The sequence below is a fragment of the Gavialis gangeticus genome, unplaced genomic scaffold, assembly GCF_001723915.1.
Source record: "Gavialis gangeticus isolate Ggan-Ray unplaced genomic scaffold, GavGan_comp1, whole genome shotgun sequence".
Lineage (NCBI taxonomy): Eukaryota > Metazoa > Chordata > Crocodylia > Gavialidae > Gavialis > Gavialis gangeticus.
This window is the reverse complement of record NW_017729026.1, coordinates 27282531-27304881: the sequence shown is the minus strand read 5'-3', so window position 1 is coordinate 27304881 and position 22351 is coordinate 27282531. Positions and strand designations below refer to the sequence as shown.

The 22351-nt window shown below is 44.4% G+C and overlaps 1 protein-coding gene across 7 annotated transcripts in view; it reads right to left on the bottom strand.

The window, feature by feature from the left end:
• The window catches only part of CDK19 (cyclin dependent kinase 19), a 281950-nt gene that overhangs the window by 37776 nt on the left and 221823 nt on the right, over nt 1–22351 (bottom strand). For all 7 annotated transcript variants that reach the window (XR_002097931.1, XM_019520090.1, XM_019520086.1 and 4 more), the window contains 3 exons: nt 3173–3316; nt 2849–2918; nt 238–310 (listed from right to left, as the gene is read on the bottom strand). Coding sequence is in view for 6 of the 7 variants with exons in the window: in XM_019520090.1 (XP_019375635.1) it covers nt 238–310; nt 2849–2918; nt 3173–3316 (287 nt within the window). In the remaining variant the exon portion in view is untranslated. The remainder of the gene's footprint in view (nt 1–237; nt 311–2848; nt 2919–3172; nt 3317–22351) is intronic.

Below are 22351 nucleotides of genomic sequence, written 5' to 3'. Positions count from 1 at the left end.
GCCAGTCTTCAAGTTTTTTAAATACAAGTTTAATTGCACATAGTAGATGGCAGCTAATCTGTTAAAATATTAAAAACCACAGCTGAAAAGTTCAATGCATGATTTAAATTTTGTAATTCCTTATGCTCACACCCTTTTGCAGTAAGCAATAAAAGACAGAACAGTATTCATGTTACAATAATATTTCAAGGTAAAATAACACCTAAGCATTAAAAATGATTTTGGAAATGTACTTACCAAAAGGAAAACTTTGCTGTCAGGCTTGACCTTGTGTTTCTCCATGTATTTTATGAGGCTACTATTGGCATATCTGGAAAATTGCCAAGCAAAAACATTTCAGAAGTAACAGAGTGTAAGACTCAGGAAATGTATCAGGCAGTAAAGAAAACTCATTAACTAAGAGAGATTCATTCCCTTTGTATTGCATTTGCTAGCAGATATAATGTCTTATCGATAACCTGTCATTTTCTCTATTCTGTAAACCATGAATATATGTCCTAACTTTTGCTCTTGGTACTTACATAAACTGTGAGTATTTATTTCAATAGAATATATAACTGCACTGCCTCAGACAGGCACAGTGATTCCAACAGTGTGGCTGTTCAGCGACCACTTGATACCTGGGTGCTTGTTGCAATCACTTCTCTTAGTTGGCTGGGAAATAGCTTTCCCTTTTTTGCAACAAAAACACTATGTGGAGTTTTAGTATCTACTCAATTCAAAATACAGGAACTTCTCACTTAATGTCCTTCCGGTTAACACCGTTTCGTTATTACGTTGCTGATCTATTAGAGAACATACTCATTTAGAGTCACACAAAGTTTGGTTATAATGTTGTTTGGCCGCCACCAGCTAGTAGGTAACTACTGTGACAACTGAATTCACTTAACATTGTTTTGCTTAAAGTCACATTTTTCAAGAACGTAACTACAGCGTTAAGTGAAGAGTAGCTGCATGTGGAATATATATTTTGCTTTTAATATGCAGATATCAGGTATAATTATTATTTGACAGCGATAAACTTGATGCACAGCACAGAAAAGCTCTTATGATTGGTCTAAGGTCACTGTCACGATACAGCCTCCCCAGGGATGGCCGTGATGTCCCTAGAGCCCCATGACTGTGTCAGCTCCACCCTACGGATGCCTACGAATCTCCCCTGCCACGTCTTGCTGGTTTAAATAATGAAAATTGGGAGGCTGCTGTCAGGTTGCTGCTCGGTCACAGTCCTGACAGACTCCTCTAAACGCTGTAGGTTGTTGGACCCTTTACTGGGTCCCACACTCGGGAGGTGCCTTACAATACCCCCAAAGTCTTATGAGCTAGATGTGTGGCTCCAAAACCTCCCCTATACCACACCCCATGCCTCGCAGGTGGCAATTAGACATTGTCCCTTTTTATGAGACCCCCATCTAGCTTGGCCTCCTGTCATCGTGCACTCTGGTGCTGGGCTCTCTGCAGCCCTGTCTCCGCGCCCTCTCTGGCGCTGGGCTCTCCACACTGTAGTGTGCCCCAATGAGATCTCCTCCCCAATAGCCTCAGCCTGGTCCACCAGTTTAAATAACAACAGAACACACAAGCCCATGGGCTACAACACAACAATAACATAGGTCTACCATCTATCCCTTTTAAGAAGGCAAGCTTCTCTCTCAGTTTAATGGGTCTCCTCCCCACCAGCACTTATGAGCTCCTATAGACCCTTAATCCTACCAGCATCAGAACAAGCAGCCAAGCATCTCCAAGTAGCTTCCTCTATGAGCTCCTTCCCCCTTGGCTGTTGCCAGAGAACTAACCCTCTAGTTCCAGCCCTGGGGTTTATATGTGCCCAGGGTTCTGCCTTCTTCTGGTCAGCTGACCAGGTGCAGGCTAATTCCCTCATTAGCCTGCTGCCACAGCAACCTGCACCTGTAGGGGTTATGCCTGGCTCGTAGGGCCCTCTCTCTAGGCAGTTTCTGCCCTTAAAGGAGCATGCACACCTTAGTGCCCTGCGACAGTCACATAGTGGATCTGTGGCAAAACTGGAAGAAGAACTACATCTCCCAAAGGCTGGCCTTGAGCTTTATCGATATGTATGTGCTGCCCTTTGTGCTCTTGCCCTTCCTTTTCTACAAAACAGGACAATCTGATTAACTGAGCTAACAGTCGCATGATAAATTTAGAGGATACTAATCAAAACAATATTCTTCCAAAACCTAAACAAGACTTAAGATACCATATTTTCTTATATGCAACACACCCTTTGTTTCTGTAAATCAGAGTTAAGATAAAGGCTTTTACTAGAGTCATGACTGTATACAGCAAGAACAGAACCTAATCTTCAAGTGACTCATCCTCCCTTTCCTGCTCAACTAAAACTAAAACCTAGCTATTGTTGAAGACTGGTGTCTATGAATGGATCTATGTTTTTGACAAAGGAGCTAAAGAATCTTCAAGACTGTAAACTAGGAGGAGAGAGACCAGGAGCAGCTAGCAGACAGCAAAACTGCCCTAAGAAGGGTTTGCCTGATTAGTGAAACACCAAGATTATTAAAAATGAAAGACAATCATTAACATCTGTGGAGTGAAGAACAATGAGCCATTAAATCAACTGAATCCTCAGCTGCCTGAACAGTAATGCCACAGCTACTGCAGTATGAAGCAAAAATCAAGGCAAGGTACTTCTATCCTGGGCAGAAAATCAGCTTCTCTACTTAATACATGTACCCCAAATTTGGGGGACTGATTTTTGGGGAAAAGGTGCATGTCATGTGCAAAAAAATATGGTAACAGAAGCCAACTTCTAGTGATAATTTTTGTATAACTGCTACATACAGTTCTTAATACCTGTGTGTGGTAGATAATCACTTACGTTGTTCTCCTAAAGTCTTTTTGAAGTGTGGGATATTCTGGCATCTTCCTTATATCTTCCCAGTCTTTATCTTAGAAAAGAAAAATCAATTGGGCAGTTTAAAGTGTAGAATAAGCAATACACTTGTACACAAACTAGTATTTGTTTGAAAATTTCTATTACTTGTTCAATATTATTGTTCTGCAATTCCCAACGCTTCCTCGTGCAGAGGTTCCACATCCATCATACTGCCAACTTTCATACAGCTATTCAAAACAGCAAGTCATTTCCTTTTTGCTGAAATCCAACTCAAAGGCTTTATGGCTGACCTTAAAAGTAAATTACCTGCAGGGAATCCCATTACACTGAAAATGCGATCTAGCTGATCATGATGAAAAGGATTACTTGTTTTGATGTCTTCCTGACGACAGTGAAAAATAGGTTCTGAAGTCAATAGTTCAGCAAATATGCAGCCAATTGCCCATATATCTAGAAGAGATGGAAGATCATTTATGTGAATTCACTGAATTCTATCAGCCTGGTCTCAGTTACAGCATAAATACGGCTTCAACATCTCACAGTGAAATTCATTATAAAACCAAAGCTTTTAAAGCATTAAATAAACTAATATACAGGAAAATGGAATAAATGCATCACATTTTCAGATGCAAAACAAATCAAGCTCTTGTAAACTCCATCTGAAGCAGTGCTTTGGCAATCAAACTGATCCAATAAGTGGAAACTGTAGCCCGCCCAACCTCTGCTGACAACTAATCTTCAACTTAATCTTTAAATAATCTTCTGATTATCTAAAACAAAACATAACATCCCAGAAAAGATGTACTGAAATAACAGCTATATCAGAAACTTTAGAATAATTTCTCAAGATGATCAAAACACATTCTGAGAAGGAAAAATTTATCATCCTTTGTGTGCCTAGGCTGTAATTCCATAGTACACCATGCAGATCATTTAAACTGGAAGTGACCAACCAGCAGCACATGTGCCACAAGTGGCACAGGCAGCCTCCATGTGTTGCATACAGAGGGGAGAGACAGGAGTGAGAACAGGCAACACAGCAGCAGATGAAGTAGGAAGCAGAAAACAGAGCAACAGAACAGGCACACAGCACAGGGCAGGGAGCAGGAAGCAGAACAGCAGATTCGGCAGGACAAGGGAAACAGAGTGGGACTTGGGGATGGTGTGGGACTACTTTGTGGCACACCTGGCAAAAAGGCTGGCTCTCACTGATTTACATGAAAGCAAATCTAGTGACTTCCATTTGATGGGAAGATATTTGACGTTTTTTCATTTTTGTATGGTGTTCAAAACAGAATGTACAATCTACCTGTAATCTCAAATAAGATATATAAAGTCTACGGACTGTAAGTGATCTAGCTAATGGTCACCAAAAAGTCTTAGAGTTCTGTCCTACAAAAAAAAGTTTCATTACATTGAGCACCCTAAAATGTGAAGTAGGAGATGTGGCAATGGGAAATATTGGCAGGAAAAGAATATCTGGTACAATATATTGTTAGCATCCCTTAAAAAAGATGTTGAGGTTAGGAAAATAAAAGTTATGGATAAGAGAGTATAGATTCATGCCTGATTTTAGAAGCTGAACTAGCTAATCCAGGAAGCTTTTTCCAACTGTCTTGTTTCTGATTACCTGAATACTTCAATCAACTTTTTCCTATTTTAAGAAGTGCAAGGATAAAATACTTATTTAACTACAGACTAGTTCACTAAATTCATGACAACTAACCTTTAATAAGATACCTGAAGCCAGAGAACATAACAACATAAAAATCAAACCTGATCAATACTATATGGACTGTGTTCTAAAGATTATATGATGCCTTGTGGAAAACTAAAAAATGCATCATGCCAACATATTTTTCCTATAGAAGGGCTATTAGATCAGTGATTCCCAAAGAGTGTGCTACATTGTGCAGAGAGCAGAGGTGCACTGCAAAAAAATGACACTTTTCTTTCTTTCTTTTTTGGGGGGGGATTTTAAGCTGAGCCAGCATGGCCATGTCCCCCAGACATGGGCAGAATGCAGCAGCAGCTTGAAGATATCCAGTCCTGGCACAGCTTCCCAACAGCTGGAATCTGGTAGGGGGAGGGTTGGGAGAAGCAGTGGCAGCACTGGGACTGGATGTCTGGATACTATTGCTGCCTCACCCTGCCTGCACCTTGGGGATATGGCTATGCCACATTCTGCTGTGCCCTGCTCTTCATGTTCAATGTGCATCTCCCTTTAGTCCCAGGTCCAGCTGATTGTGGGCAGCCTAGAGAGCTCTGACCCAGCCCTCTGGGGAGCCCTTGCCAACAGGTGTCCCTATGCCCCACTCCCAAACCCAACTATGCCTGTGCCCTGCAACTTCTCAGAGCAGCACAGAGTTTGTTTATAACCTCGCACCTCAGTCCTGGGACACGCAGCAAAGCGGCTCCATGCACTCTGTCAGAGATGCTGCTGCCCCAGTTCAGCCTGACACCATTTCCCCTGAGGAGAGCTTTCTCCATGTTTGCATCGCCGTCACTTGTTCCAGCCCCCCCGCTTCTCAGCTGCAGTGTGCACGCAGCTTCTAGTCCTTGGGGAGCTGCAGCCAGACCCAACATCTGCAAACTGCATCTGTGTAGTCACCACCACTTTTCGCCACTCCCCTTTCAAGGTGTAAGAGTGAAATGTGCTTCCAATTTTAATCCAGAAAAAAGTGTGCTCAGATATCATAAGCTAGGGAAACACTCTAATAGGTCATCCAAGTCTCGCTCTTTGTCCATAAAACACTGTTCTTTTCTGAAGTTTAGTTTTCTAAGTCCCAAATAATAGGATTTCCCACTTTTTTCAAGAAATACGATCCCCCATAATTCACTATCAGATTTTCTCCCTGATGATTAGCCTGTTTTCCCTTTCATAATTTCACCTCATTACTTCTTGGCAGAGCAGAGCATGTTATAAGCATTACATCACTTTCTCAGGATTTATCGTGTTTGGGTTTTTTTATTACCAGGAGTATTTGCATGAAAACAAGATTTTAGGTACTTAAGATTTTATCTGCTCTGGCAGTGGGTACAGATTAGTAGTCATGACATTTCTATTTGGAACTAGTGAAAAGACTTAAATCATTCTGCCTTACACCAGCAAAACTTTTAACTCACAAAGTAAAATATACAGTGATCTCCTTTTGGTATCAAAGATGAACTCATATATTTCACATCAAATTATGGCTCCTGACTCCCTCCTGCCCCCCAGGAGCTAGACTGGGTGGGAGAAAGATTACATCTGGAGGATAGATTCAAAGTTCCTGGATCTCTCAGATATGAATTAACATAGAACTCATATCTGTCCTATCCTCTTGGCTTCACAGAGTTGTCAACATGATATTGGCAGTCTCTCTAAAATAAAAATGTATTTTTAACTATGCTTGAGTTAATAAATTCAGGTCGTTTCAATTACTCAAGCAGCACACCAGACACCAGCATACATTCATTATGATGCTTTTCATTCTTTACATTCATAAAGATGAAAAAATAATAATTAATAAATTGAGTCTGTTATGCTTCTTGCTGGACTTCCGTCAAGTTCAGGGTATTATAAAACTATCCCCCGAATACTTATTAAAACTACAGAAAATCTGGAGTTTTCATTTTTCATATAATCAGAGATTAAGTGGCTGGAATAAGCCACATGGCTTGCAGTCCAAGTAAACCAGGATATTACAATAATCCTTAACTTTTATGTAACCTACTCTTAAACAAATCCTTGGGAGGTCCTATAATTGGCCTTAGTATTAGGACTTTTTTTTCTTTCAGATACTTCTACTCTGGTTTTGTATTACAGTACTGGTATTCTATGTTAATTACTTACTATGTGGGTGTTTCTGTGGGAGGAATAATTTTCAGGGATCAAATCCTGAAAACAGCATACTAGTGTCTGTGCCTTTGTCCACAGAATGGACAGTCAGTGAAGAAAGCTGCTGGAGCAAGCAAAAATTTTCAATATGGAGGAAACTGAGAAAGAAAAAAAGTGATATGCAACAGGTGTTTGTAATGTCCACAGGGAAGTCATTTCATCCTCAAACCCAAGATGAGCAGTAGGCGGGACCTGCATCCCCCTTTACTGCAGAAGGACTGGGCAGATGCTGAGAGAGCCAAAAAGTGCCCGATCCTTGTTGGGATAGTACAGCCCCAGCCCCTTCCCTGAGGCACAAGTAACAAGCAAAATGCCTTTGTATGCCACATTCTGGCACATGTGCCGGGGCTTGCCTACCCCTGTGCTACTCCATGCCCCTGACCATCTTTCTTGTCGTTCCCTGAACATTTTCTAGTTCCATTGTATCCTGTTTGATATTACAGCGACAAGAACGGTACACAGTATTGAAGATGCAGGTGCACCATGAATTTATACACAGTGGTAGGATGCTTTTTATTTTGTTTACAATTCTCTTCCTGATAACACCCAGCATTTCATTGACCTTTTTTTTTTTTTTTTTTTTTTTTGGTTACCAGTGAAAACTGAACTGACATTTTTAGAGAACTACCTAAAATGACTCAAAGGGCTCTTTCCTGAGTTGTAATTGATGGTTCAGAGCCCAGTATTATGTAGGTATAACTAAGGTTATTTTTCCCCACAGGCATTATTTTACACTTGTAAATATTGAAGTTGATCTGCCACTTCTTTGCCTACTCAGCTTTGTGAAATCTTTCTCTTTCCTCAGCTCTTTACTATCAGCTTGGGATTTGACAACCTAGTATAATTTAGTGTCACCTGGAAATCTGAAAGTTCACCTTCAACTCCCTTTTCCAGGTCCTTAATAAAAATGTTGAACTAAACCAGGCCCACCACAGATCCCTGCATATCCCACAACTGACCTTCCCCTACTGTGAAAAGAAACCATTTAGCTTTACCCTTTGTTTCTTATCTTTTAACCACTTTGATCCACAAAAGAGCCTTCCTTCCAAACCAGTGGCAACTCAGTTTTTTTAAGAAACTTTGGTGAGAGGCCTTGTCAAAAGCTTCCTGGAAATCCAAATATGTATCAGCTAATCCGCTTTGTCCATATATTTGTTAATGCCTTCAAAGAACTTCAGGAGATTGGTGTGAAAGAATTTTCCTCTACAAAAAACATGCTGATTCTTCCTAAGCATATCATATTTATCCATGTAACTGCTGATTCTGTTCTTTTCTAGAGATTCTACCAACTTTTCATGGATAGAAATAAAACTTACTAATTTGTAGTTCCCAAGATCACCTCTGGAGCCTTTTTTGAAGATTGGTGTTGGCAACTGCCAGTCCTCTGGCACAGAGGCTGTTTGTAACGACAGGTTATACACAACTGCTAACAGTTCTGCTATTTCACAACTGAATTCTTTCAAAATTCTTGGGTGAATGCCATCTGGTCTTGGTGACTTACTAGTGCTTAATTTATTCATTTGTTCTAATACCTCCTCTATTCCTACCTGAATGTGATTTAACTCTTCAGACCCATCTGCTAGGAAGAGTTGATCCAATATCCTTTACAGTAAAGACTAATACAACAAATTCATTTAGCTTCTCTGCTATGGCCCTATCAATTTGGTTATCTAATGGTCCCTCCAATTATCTAGCTGGCACCTGGCTTTTGATGCATTTAGAAAAAGTTTCTTTTATTAACTTTATGATCTTTTGAATTGCTATCTTCAACTTTGTTTTTAGTTATTATTTTATGTAGTCATACAGCCATAATGCCATATTGAAGATAGCAGCCTATTTTATACATTCTGAGTCTTGGTACAAATTTAATGCTGGTAACACAAAAGCACTACTAACGGTCATTAAATGGAATTTATTCAAACTCTTAAAGACACACTAAAATAAAAAAGCATACATCTTTAAAGAGGGGAGATGTCATATTTGAAAACTTCTGATATGAGAAAAAATAAAAAAAACAGAATTTATCCTTAATTTACAAAACAAGGACAATTTCTCTCTTGTTAAGGACAATTACTTGTACTTTCTTTCAGTAGAAATTCTATGTTTTATTTCTCCAAACGCTGGAAGAACACCTCTTGTAAAAGATTGGTAACTGACAGGTTCTACGCAGATTTGCTGACAGGTTTGGGTGAGTTAGCAAGTGCAATGCTTTTCATAAGGAAGCAAACAGTGAGGTCGGTGGGCCAGAAGCCAAGGATTTGGGTATCATTCAGTGAGATGTTAGCAAATATCTACAGAAGCTTTAACAAACAGCAGCTCAAAGAAATAGTACTGAAGAACTTTAGTTTATAATTTAAAAATCTGATGAGTGAATTAGCATTTGCCTACCAGTACGCTCTCAGAAACTTGGAGAATGTACACAATGGGCAAGTGTATTTAACAGTAGTGTTCCATCAGGAAGTGGGACCTCTCTTATGCAATGGTACATAGGACCAAACTAGTTAAATAAAGGAGGGTCAAATCATCATGCACGTGAAATTAATGAAAAATATAAAACCCTAAAGTTATCCTTTTTATATAAAATTTGGGAAATTTCATTCCCACCTTTTTAAAACGGGCTGAATTTTGCCCAAAGTTTCTTAAAGGCATTCAAGCTACTGTCATGATCAAGGTTTACGCTCCCATTAATAACATCTTAAAAAACTCTTTAAAAAAATAAAAATAAAAACAAAACAAACCACTGGTGAAATCCTGGCCTCAACAGTAAAATTGTCAGTGACTTCACAGGGCCAAAATGTAATCTATTCCATTTAGAAAGAATTGTTTGCACATTAAAATATCTATTCCTTTTTTCTTTTTTTTTCCTGTTCCTGTTAATGTTCCCGTAAAAAAAGAAGATCCTTGGATCTTTGGAGGTCAGCTGATGGTGCATATTAGACACTTAGCATCATAATTTTTTTTTTGTGACAGTAGGTTTAGTTCCTGTTATAAACTTAATGCCACAGACACGGAGCAATGATTTCACATGCGAAGGTGAAACCCTAAAGAATATAGTAATTTTTTTTTTATTTAGCACAAAGAAACCCGATTAAATGCTTAGCAAAGTAAAGTATACAGTTTTCAAAATCACACAAAATCACTCAAACTACCAGCTTTCTGCTTACCAACAACTCAGCAAAGTGACTTTGTCACCTTGAGCATTTATCCTGTGCACTGGGCAAGAATCCTATGCAAAAAACAGCTTGAGTGATCATGTAATTAAGGACTATAATTGCCTTGCACACAAGAATTCATATTAAAATGGCAGCTGTAAATCTGGTCTTTTCTAATCTTCAAGTGCTGGCTTTTGCAACCTTAGAAACATTCTTTTAAACACAGCTTATGTTATCTATGGGTGGGGCAGGACAACAAGCTGGGTTTGGACATTGGTTTTTAGGAAATGTGGCCCTGTCCATCAATTATCCTTCCCTGAAATGGAGCAGTTAGTCCCAGGTTATATTCTCAATTTGGATCATTGGGATGTGCATTAATTTACAATGACAGTAGGGCTTGGATCTCAGACCACACCTCTCTCCTGTCCTTGTGGGTGAGAGGTGGGCACAGAACACTGGGTCTATATGTTGGGAAAGCATACCTCTTTTTCACCCCAGCCGGGGGCAGAGCCAGACAGGCTCCAGTGGCTTGGCTGAACCTCCCTTTCAGACCATGGCATGGGAGCAGCAGCTGGGGACTTTCAGTCCCCAGATTAGGTAAGAATTCCTCCCCCTTCCATTACACAATCAAGGGGACATCCCCCTTCTTTGACCTCCTATTCTCTCCGTCCTCTGCCTGCCATTGCTGTTGTTCCCAGCTCCCCTGGGAGTAGGAAGAGCTCCAGAGTTCCTCCTGTCCTGCTCTAGCTGGGCTGCACAAGGAACCAGGCTCAGTCTGAGAGAGCAACAGCAGCAAGCATGTTCCTTTTCTCTGTCCAATTCCCCTGGGCGTTTTCCACCAGCCTGGGTGCAAACTCAGGAAGGGGGAACCAGCCTGATGCCCCTTCCGTTGTCTCTGGCTCCCTGCAGCTGGAGCAGCGCAGGAGTGAATCTTGAGCTCCCCCTGCCCCCCATATCATCCAGGGACAGCAGCAATAGCAGGCAGGGGAAATGAGAGGGGAGGGAAGATGCGGCTGAGCACAGAGGGGAAGGGGAGAGTGACAAGAGCATTGTGTATGGGGGGAAATTCTTATCTGCTTGAGGGACTTAAAAAAATAAAGTACCTGACTGCTACTCCTATAGTGTGGTCTGCCAGTTCAGGGGAGGTGGGGGAAATGGGGGGGCAGGAAGTTAAGACTTGGGATGCAGCACCTATCTCTGCTCCCACGCTCCCTTTACAAAATCCTGGATCCACCAATGACCCCAGCTACAGCTACTCCCAGGTGCGTCTAATACCATATGAGCTGCTTTTGCTGCTTCTCTTCTGGGAGCAGCAGGAGCCCATCTCAGGAAGTATGTTTGATTATTATTGTAGTTGTTATTAACTGTCACACATTTCAACATTTCGCTATCACCAATTGTAAATCACGATATGCAAGTATGCTCTACAGGCTGATACAAGATGAGAGACCTGCTTCTCACTGCTAGACTTGAAGTCACAAAAACCAAAATGGATGTAGGATACAGTCAAAGTTTGTTCTAAGTCTCAGTGAATCCAATAAGATTTCTTCCTATTGATTCCACTGGGAGATAAACACTCTGACATCTCAGCTGCTGTTGCAATTCATAGGAAGGAAGAAACAGGCAAGATCTTTCCTCTCTGATAGCACAGATGCTCAGAAAGACTTTATTTTCTAAGACTTTTATTTTTTCTTCTTTGTTTCAGAATCTCTCTGCGTTTCTTTGTTAGAGAGACATTCAATCCTACATTAGTTTATTGCAGTGTGTGAGTGGCTGAAAATAACTCTTACATCTTTACATGCAACTAAGTTGCGATGTTGTGAACTGAACCACTGTGACTGGACTTCTGCTGCCAAGGCAGTCAGCATCAATACCAGGAAGATGATTTGTAAAACAATCCCAGCTACATCTTGAGAATGAGATATTCATCTGACGTGCTAATCTACAATGCCATGTTGAGAAATATATTTGCTGTTGCTGAAACAATAGTGTTTCAAGCCCAAACTGCTGAATCAGTTAAAATGTTACTTAGCATCAGGTCTGCCTGTCCTGGAATGGCTGTAAAGGTTATGCAAGTGGAAGAGCTTTCTTTAATCAAGTTCCAATATCTAGATTACAACCTGGTAGCAAACTCTTTGGACAGCAGTCAACAGATGGACTCTTTCAACGAATGCTTTCAGTACCATATGCTGAAGAGCTGGAGGAAGGTTCTGCAGAAACTCATTAACAGACCCAGCCTTTTGGCTCTCTAAATGAAAACCTCATCTTTCATTCAAAAATAAAAAGTCTGCAGCCTATTTCCTTGTGGAGGGACCCTTAAAACAGTTAATTTAATGAGATTAAAAGGAATTTGCAGCCAAGATATGCTTCTGCAGGCATAAGGCTGAAGAGACCAGTATCTCCTCGTCTCCTGCACCAGTGTACTATATATGTAAAACAAATCAGTTAAGTCTGGCACAGTTAATAGCCCTCTCGAGGACCTCCCTCAACTATCCTTTGGTTGTCCCTGTGCATAGCTGTGCAGTGTGAAATGGAAAGGGAGGTGCAAAAAATGTCGTAACCTTCTTAACAATGCTAAGTCTGCATCTGCTTGTTAATATTTGCATCCACCCTATTGTTGAGACTGAGGCAGCTACTTAGATGAAACTTCCCTTATACATCTCCAAACTGATCTTGCAGATGTGCCTTGGAGATGTGCCCTGTATTACTCACAGCCCTGTTCCCTATCCAGCTGCTCCAGCAGTCCCCGACAATGAGAAGAAGGGACCAGAGGAGACTAAGGGCCTGCTGCTACTCTGATTCATCAGCTACTCTGGTATTTATTCATTTACTTGATTTATAAGCCATCCTTCCCAAAACAGACTCGGGGAGGCTTACCATACAACAGTAGACCCTATAAAATAGGAGAAACCATAAACCAGAAAAATCAATTGATTTCCCACCCTAGCTTTATTTCCTAAATGCCCATCCAAGTAGGAAGATCTTACATCATTTCCAAATGATGCCCAAGCTTGGGTTCTGGCAGACCTCAAGAGGGAGGGAATTCTAAAGTTGAAGTACAACTGAGAATGTCCTCTCATATGTTTCTGCCAAGTCTACTTGATGCATTGAAGATACTTGCAGGAGATTGCTCCTGGCTGTCCTTAAGGATCATGAGGGAATATTATGAGAGAAGGCTGCCTGTCGCAGGGCACTTAAGTGCCCTGCGCCTAAAATGGAAGCAACCCGTGAGAGACCCCTAGTAGTGAGAAGGGGGAGGCTCAGCTGCCAGTCACCAGGGCAGCACAGGTGTGGGTTGCCGAGACAACCAGTTTGGTCAGCTGATCAGAAGGGGGCAGGGCCTGGCCTATATAAACAAGCCAGGCTGAGGCTGGAGGTCAGTTCCCTTCTGGCAGTTGAGGAGGGTGGAGCTCTGTTGGAGCAAGCAGAGCAGGGAAGCCTGATGGCCTGAGCAGTATCTGCATGACGATACTGGGTGGAGGAAACCCTGGTAGGGATATGAATGATGGTTAGCCAGTTTGGCTTGGAGTTTATGTTGTAACACAGGAGTGTGAGTTTTCTGTTTTGTAGTTGTGTAAGACCAGAGGACCGGGTGAGGCTGTAGGGGTTGGAGGAGGCCTCATAGGAGCTCCACAGTAGCGTGGGGGTTCCTGGTGCTGGAGAGGGGCACAAGACCTGAGAAGGGGGGTCTGGGGGCCAGGCATGGCTACGGCCACCTGAGCCGCGATTGTGCAAGGCCCCGGCACGGGCGGGGGGGGAAGAGAATTGACTAGACAACATCCGGTACATCTGAGAGGTTTGGGGCGTGGTATCAGGGGTGGTAGGAGCCATGCGTAGCCCCTACGGCTGGAGTGCACTGTGGCAACTAGACAGAGCATTGGCCAAGATACATCAGGGCACCGTGTCAAAGTAGATAGAAAAGGCAGCCTCCCCTAAACACATAAGACATCAAAGATGTGGCAGGCGAGATGGTGAGGGTGCACTGACACGGTAGGGGGCGCTAGGGGAGTTCATGGCACCCCTAGGTCCCGCCCTGTCACACTGCCCCTTAGGTATGCAGAGCCCAGACTGTCTAGAACTGTATGTGTCACAGCCAGCACCTTGAATTGCACTCAGAAAGCTACTGGGAGCCAGGGCAGATGCTGGACCACTAGAGTTACGTGCTTCTGGTGCTCCAACCCCATCAGGATGCAGTCTGCTGTGTCTTTAAGGGCAGCATGCAAAACACATCCCCCTTGAACCACTCAAAATAGGTAGTCATGATAAAAATCCTTTAATGGGACACCCCTGTATGGCACTGAACATGAACTCTAAAGACAAAACACTTGGCTTCACTGGCCATTATAGCTTGCAGAAAAAAATAAGGGTGCTTTTACAGGTTATTTTTACAACATTTTAAATCTGTAGAATATTATACTGTCAAAGTTGGAACAGTTTTAGAGCAGTCACAGGCTAAGGCTTAATGACACCTCGGACCTACACAACTGTGACTTGCCACCCCAGGACGTGGTGAGCAAGGGCAGGGACAGCAGCCAGGATTTTATTTTTCCTCTGGGAGAGGAGTAGAGAGACCACCATGAGGACTATGGCTTCCCTCACTCCACAGCCACCAGAGAGCAAGAGACAGAGTGAGAGACAGAGAGAACCAAAATCTTGCACGTTTCATGGAAGTGAGACTGGGTTGCAGGGGAGCAGGGTTGGGTCAGCTGGATTAGAGCTGAGACCCAGCAGGCTCGCTGCATGCCACCCCACGGTAGGAGCTGGGTTAGCACTGACAACAGGGCAGAGCCAAAACCCATCTGAGAATGGTTTCCATTCTCTTCACAGAGGTAGGCAGTAGGATTGCTGTTGTTTGCATGGGGGTGCTAGAGCAAGCATCAAACTGGTGAGATGCACCTGGCTGTTCAGAGCGGTCAGGGTGCACTGAGGTTGCACCCCTGGGTACAAAACAGAGTGTTTTCTTGGGCCCAGCACTAACTCCCTGGGCAGTAGAGTTCAGGAGGGTTGAACATTTGCCCATTGAGTAAACAAGTGGGAAGGTCTGGGAATGGTGCATCCTGAGATACCAAAGGAAAGAAAACAGTGTTTTGTCTCCCTGGAACAGGCTAACAACACTAAATGACCTAGTAAAGTGGATCATAGATAACCCTCACCTGAAGTGGCATAACTTAAAACACGACTACTGACTTCATTTTTATACACTACTAGCATGCCAGTTCCTGGAACATTTAATGCAGCAAGCAAGCTCTTACAGAGCTTTGGATTCCTGTTTATTTTCAGTTCTCACCATCAGCCTCTTACATTTCACAAACTGCTAATTTATGTAAGCTCCTTTAAAATCTTTTATATAAATAACCTTGCAGCAAAAACTAACACCTGTTATGTTCCTGCCAACACAACACTGCTTTCCACGTGACCAAAGGGAGGGAAATGTTTCTTTCTATTCTAAAACAATTCTAGAGTTCACAACACTGCATATACATGACATTTTTGTAGCCCTTATTACATGGGATAAATAAATCCCAGGATACTCCATAATAAAACACTCATTAATCTACATTAATTAAATAAGAGAAAGCAACAATTAATTTCTTACATTTAAATTGTATTCATTTCAGAAATGAATGAAGACAATCATACAGAAGTAGGGCTGGAAGAGACCTCCAGAGGTCATCTAGTCCAACCCCCTGCCTGAGGCAGGATCATCCCTATCTAAACCATCCCATACAAAACAATCTAAACTCTACGTAAGACTACCCTCAAACCTGACGCAACATAGATCTAACACCCTAACATACCACAGGTAAAGCAGGAGAACCACCACAGCCAACATCCTGCTTTTATAAAATGTTGTCAGCATATGCTCAAGAGGTCTCAGGTAGAGGACCATGTCCCCAGCTACAGAGGAAGGCAAAAAACCCCACAGCCCATACATACTAATGTGACCAGGGGTAAAATTCCTTGCTGACCCCAAATGTGGTAACTGGTCTAACCCTGAGCAGAGGCAAGACCCTTTAGCCAGGAATCTCTGGCTTGGCTCCTAGCAAAAAAAATTGGCGCACACAACACACACTGCCTCTGGGGAGGTTTACACCCTGACACACATAACAGAAAAGGGGGGGGGGGGGGGGGGGGGGGGGGGGGGGGGGGGGGGGGGGGGGGGGGGGGGGGGGGGGGGGGGGGGGGGGAAGGGAAGAATCAGCAAAATCCAGAAGCATGGGAAATACCAACAGTAGAAAACAGACATAGCTACGCCTAAATCATCCCCAACCAGTGGCTGTCCAACTTCTTGAACACCTCCAGTAATGGAGAGTCCACAGCTTCCCTAGGGCATCTAACTCCACTGCCTCACTATTCTCACAGTGAAGAAGTTTTTCCAGATAACCACTTTTAACTTGCTGCAATTTTAAGCTATTGGTCTATATTCTCCTCTCTGGAGCAAGAGAGAAAAGGTTCTCTCTTTCTTCTTTATGGCAGCCCAAGTATTTGAAGACTGCCATCCTGTCCCCTCTTACACACCTTTTTTGTTAGCTAAACATGCCTAAGTCAGGGATTAAATCCTGAGAACAGCATACTAGTGTCTGTGCCTCTGTCCGCAGAACGGGCAGTCAGTGAAGAAAGCTTCTGGAGCAAGCAAAATTTTTCAGTATGGTGTAAACTGAGAAAGAAAAAGTGATATGCAACAGGTGTTGTTCATAATGTCGGCAGGGGAGTCATTTAATCCTCAAACTCAACAAAATAAATCCTATTGCAAAGGATCCATCCCACATTTTACATCCAAAACTAGAAGAGTTGGCAGCAGTATAATTTGAAGCATAAATCTAAAAACATCAGCAGTACCATACTGGGTCAGACCAATGGTTACAGACCTACAGAAATCATGATTGCACAATTTTTGTGGAAACTGCCAATTTGGGTGAGCTCCACAAAAACGCACAGGCTCTCCACTTTTGGTAGGATTGCTGGGGGGGAAAATCTCCTTCAGTCTCTCCTCTTATGACTTGCTTTCCATGCCCTTTGGACCCTCTCTAACTTCTACACATCCTTTTAAAATGTGGAACCCAGAACTGCACATAATGCTCCATGTGAAGTCTAACCAAAGCCAAGTGAGGCACTATCATTTACCACATCTTTCACCCACCAATACTTCTATTAATGCATCATCCCAAAATCACATTTGCCTTCTGTACATTTGCATCACACTGCAGACTCATGGGCTAGGGACAGAAATTAGACATAAACCAGTTTAAGTGATTGGAAACTTGTTTAAACTTGTAACAGAACAAAAGTTCAGAGTACAGAAATCACTCAAAATGGCCAAAACTGGTTTAAGATAAACCTGGTTGGAGACAGTATCAGACATAAATGATTTAGGTTAAACCAGTTTATGGAAATTCTGTCCCAGGTCCTTTCCTTACTCAAGTTAACTCATAGTCCCCCAGGATGCTTTGCAGCCCTGGGCTGTGCTGTCTGCTCTGATAAAGCAAAGCTGGCCTTACCCCCAGCTGTCAGGTACTAAAGCCTCAGCTCCCAGCCTGCTTCCTGGCTGGCCCCGTCAGCCCAACAGGATGGGGGCAAAGGAACAGATGCCCAGGCCCCCCTAGCCCCAGACTGTACACCACAGGGAGGAGGGAGGCAGAGTGGGAACGCACCACCCAGCCAAGGCCTGACCAGCATGGGGGGAAAAGCACCCACCCAGGGGGCTTTCTGACTCCCTCAACTTGAACCAGGCTGAGATCACCCCAGCTCTGCCCCTTCCCCCACCCTCTGCTTCCAAGACAGGCAGAGGGGAGAACCCCCCCAACTGAAGCAACCCCCCCAGGTTACGTCTGGCAGCGCAGAGGGAAAAGCACCCACCAGGGGCTTTTCATTTGCCCACCCCCCAGCCTGAGCTGGGCTGGGATGGCCCCAGCCCCACCCCATCCTCTGCACCCCTGGCCCAGCACCAACTGGCCGTCTCACACCCACCCCAGAGGGTACGAGAATGCACCCCTGGTCTGGCACCAGCCCCCACAGCCTGGGTCTGCCTGGTGCATAGGAAAAGCACCCACTGGGAGCTTTTTCTCTCCCTGCAGCTCAGAGTCAGGCCGAGATCACCCCAGCCCTGCTCCTTCCCCAGCCAGACTGCTGAGGAGAGGGAGAGGGAGAGGGTGAGGGTGGGGCTGGGGCAATCCCAGGCTGTCTCCAAGCTGCAGGGAGACTAAAAGACCTCAAGTGGGTGCTTTCACCCAGCACCAGACAGACCCCAGCTGGGAGGCCGAGTGTCAGGCTGGGGAAGGAGGGGTGCATTCTCACCTCCTGCCTCTAGCCTCAGTAGGCACTTTCCCCCGCGACCTGCAGACCCTGGCTGCCAATCTGGCCTGTGCTGCCGCCGAGTTGGGCACAGCACCCTTAGGCAGCCTAGCAATAAGGGGTTGTGTACTTAAGTGGCCCCCAGCTCCTGGCTTAGGCCAGTGCAGGCTTCTGCCCATCTTGGCCACCCAAATACTGAACATCAGTTTAGTTCGTTACCAGTTCAATCTACACAGCTTAGAAAAAACTGAAGATTAATTGATTTTGCCTTGGGTCTTTTGAACCTCTGTACTCAGCCATACTGAATCTGTGATCTACTAAGACTCCCAGATCCTCCCCGGCTGAACGCTCTGCCTCCACCCAAGTGCCAGGAAAAGCCATGGCTGTGCTGGGGCAGCTGGGAGCGGAGCTGGGGCAAAATTTGGGGTGGCTGCAGCCTCCTTTCAGTGCCACCAGAGCCCACCCCCCAGCAAGAAAAGCCCCACACAGCGCCAGATCCGGCTCCCTCCACCCTGCAGCTGCAGCTCACCCCACACTGGGCAAATCCAGGGGCACCCCCCTCCCCAGCCCTCCCAGAGTGCAAGCAGCAGTGGAAGCTGCCCCCACCTGACAAGCTGCACCTCCGTTCCACGCCACCTCCCCTACCCCTGCCCGGGCAGCTACTGCCCCTGTCCCCACCCTCACTGCGGGGGGGCGTTGATCTGCCCCCCAAACTCCCTTTCCCTCCCCCCTTCCCTTCTGACTTACCAGCTGGAACCAGCTCTCCACGCTGCGGGCTCTGCTCCATGCTGTGCTGTGCTGCACGCAGCATGCATATTTATTGGCCAAATTATTGGCCCTATTGGGCTGATATCTAATATAGACAATTTTCTTTATATCAGTACCAATCTGACATCGGACCAATGTATCGGTGCATCTCTAATGAAAACCTATACAAAAGTATTCTGTTACTTGTAACCTTTGCATAAAATGGAACTTCAAAAATATTTTTATTTGAAAAGAACAAGTTCGATACAAATGAGTTATGTAAGAAGTTTATAATTAACAAGTTATTACTAAACCAACTTATGAAATCTGAAGACAAGTTAAACATACTCCTCATAAAGAGATGTCTGGATGCAGTTTGAGAGGTACATGGCTCACCAATGAATACGTGCCTAACATGAGTTCTTAAATTGAAATGGAAACTCTTCCTGGAGTGATTAGCTCATTAAAGATTGCTTTTTAAGTGCTCATAATGCTACAGGCAACATGCAAGTTCAGACTCATAAGGAGCATAAACATTGCAGCAGTCATTACGTTATAAGCTTCTCTTTGCTTTCAGGCTCTGCATAACTTCATCTCTCCATATACCTCAGGTCTTAGGGTTCTCTTTTAATTCTTTACACTGACAACAAATCTGGCCTCAGTATGTTTTCCTCTGCTGTCCTCAGCTCCATGCTTTCTTTTTTGCTATCCCATGCACTGTGAAAGGACTCTACGCCAGCTCCATTGTGTGACTTTCCTTTCTGTTTATTCAGATTCCTCAAACAGACTCCTTTCTTATGTCAAATCTACAAATGCTAACCTACATCACTAAAAATAATGATAAAAAAAATAATCTTGCCAACCTGTCAATCTCCTCCAGGATATCAAAATGAGTCCTTGTAATGTACCTTGGTTTATACCAGTGGTGCTCCACTCATCTGGCCCTATGGGCCCAATCTGGCTTGAGGAACTGCATTTCTGGGCTCACAGGGCTCCCCATGGGTCTGGAAATTTGATAGCAGGACAAGCAGTGGCAGCAGCAACTGTTGCAGCTCTGAGAACCATGACAATGCTGTCATGGCTTCCCTGCTGCCAAACTTCCAGACCCAGGCAAGTCCCACAGGCCAGATGACACGACTCAGTGAGCCAGATCCTATATGGTTTAGACCATATAGTCCTTAAGGAGAACAGAGTGCCATGCTACGTCAGACCAAAGGTCTATTGAGCCCAGTATTCAGTTGTGACAATGCCAGGAGTAGATGCTCTAAAGCAGCATTTCTCAACCCATGGGTTGCAACTCAAAAGTGGGTCACAAGAATATATAAAAGGGTCACAAACAAACCTTAAAAATGGATCAAACAACTTTAAAAATGGAGAAACATGTGGGAAATGGTGGCTTTTTCCCTGCAGGCTGTCAGAGTTCCAGCCTGCAAGGGGCTGCTTAGGGCCCCCCAGGCCCTTCACACCCACCCCCTGCCCCACACAGCAGGGCGGTGGGGGGGGGCAGAAGTTCAGGAATGAGGGGCACTGGGTCGGAACTGGCCAATGTTTACAAATGGGTCCTGGCACAAAAAAAGAGTGAGAACCACTGCTTTAGAGGGAGAGCACTGGATTGGGTGCATCTAGAGCAGTGATTCTCAACCAGGATGCTGCAGCTTTAAGATCCTTTCAAGTGCAGCAGTGCAAGTTAGCACCATTAGGTGCGCAAACATGATTCACAAGATAAACCCAGAGATTTCAAATAGGAATCCACAGTGTTAAAAACATTCTGATCTGTTGTGGTCTTTGAGTTCTTTGCAACATATGAATTGTCCTATTATTTGTATGTAATCAAAGAAAGAGCAAAAGCTAAGAGCTGGCATTTTTTGGAGGGTGTCTTGAATCTAACAAGGCTGAGAATCACTGAACTAAAGTAAACCATCTCCTTGTTCATTATGCTTCTCAACATCCACCATCATTGGTATGGGCAAGAACCAATTAAAGCATCACAGCTGACACAACAACAAAAGTATGTTACACCAATAACAGGAGGTATCCTAAGATGTTAGAGAAGGGGGTGTGTGTATGTGCACTTCATTTACCTGGATCAGCAAATAGTTTGTCACCTATCAGCAATACCTCTGAATCAAGATAATTTCCTACTATTGTGGCAATATGTCACAGAACACTAGACAACCAACAGTGATTCTAGTATGTTTTAAAGTTACAGGCAGCTGTGATGGCCCCCACACAGCTGTTAGGCAGCTGGGAATACACTGACTCACACCAGCAACCTAGGCAAGCTCCCTTCCCACAGTTAAACCTCCTATACTGCAGGTTGTCCACTGAATTATTTATATGAATTCTAAGTCACTGGGCCTTCTTCCATGCAGAGAGAATCTTGAGATGGCCATTTAAACCAACATTATAGTCCATTTATATAGTTGCAGAGCTACAGGGATTGGACCAGAGTTAAGGATCTAGCTAACATTTGTAACTGATATGGAACTGTAATTATCATATTTACTCATATGCCACAAGCGAGTTTCCCCAAAATTTTCCACAAACATTACCAATGCAAAATTGGGGTGGTGTTTTAAGGGAACAAAATAATTTCTACACCAGAATGGAGGCATGGGGATGCTGGAATGGTTACCAGGGACCATGGGCAACTGGTGCCTCCTAATAGTGTGGGGGCACCTATGGCTGGTCACCAACTGGTGCAGAGGGAGAAAAAAAATCTGCAGGGACCATGTGTGTCCTGCTGCTGGGCAGGCCGGGCAGCGAGGCATATGGCACTGTGCTGCACCGCTTTCAAAGGCTGCAGTGAGGCATGGAGCAGGCAGAGCCTTCCCCATACAAAGATGGGGGGGGGGGAGGGGGAAGAAATATGTCCCACTCAGCTCCCCGGCGCTATGACTGCAGGAGCCTCCAGGCTCTGTTTGTCCCATGACCCAGCTCGCCCAGGGCTCCATTCACTGTGAATGGGGCCCTGATTGGGCCAGGTCATGGGGCAATCAGAGCCCAGTGGCTCATCCACGATGCATTAGATCCAAGGGGTTGGGGGAACATGCCACCCCTCCCCCAGCCCCCCCACACTGAGCGCAGTGACAGGAGCTGTCAGGCTCCAATTGCCCCGTGACCTGGCCTAGCCGGGACCACATTCTCTGTGAATGGGGCCCCAGCCAGGCTGGGTCATGGGAGAATCCCCACAGTGCTGCAGGGAGTGGGGCAGGGGTGAATGATTCAGCCCTGCCCCTACCCTGCTCCCTCCTGCGCTATGGGGGTCTTGATCTCTCCCCACGTCCCCCAAGCCCAGAAACTAAAGGAAGAAAAGAAACCTTACCTACCTACCTGCCTGCTCTGCTGGGCCGGCTGTGAGCCCAGAGTACCCCTCCACACTGCTGCAGCAGCCTGCAGCTGGGTTGCCCTGGT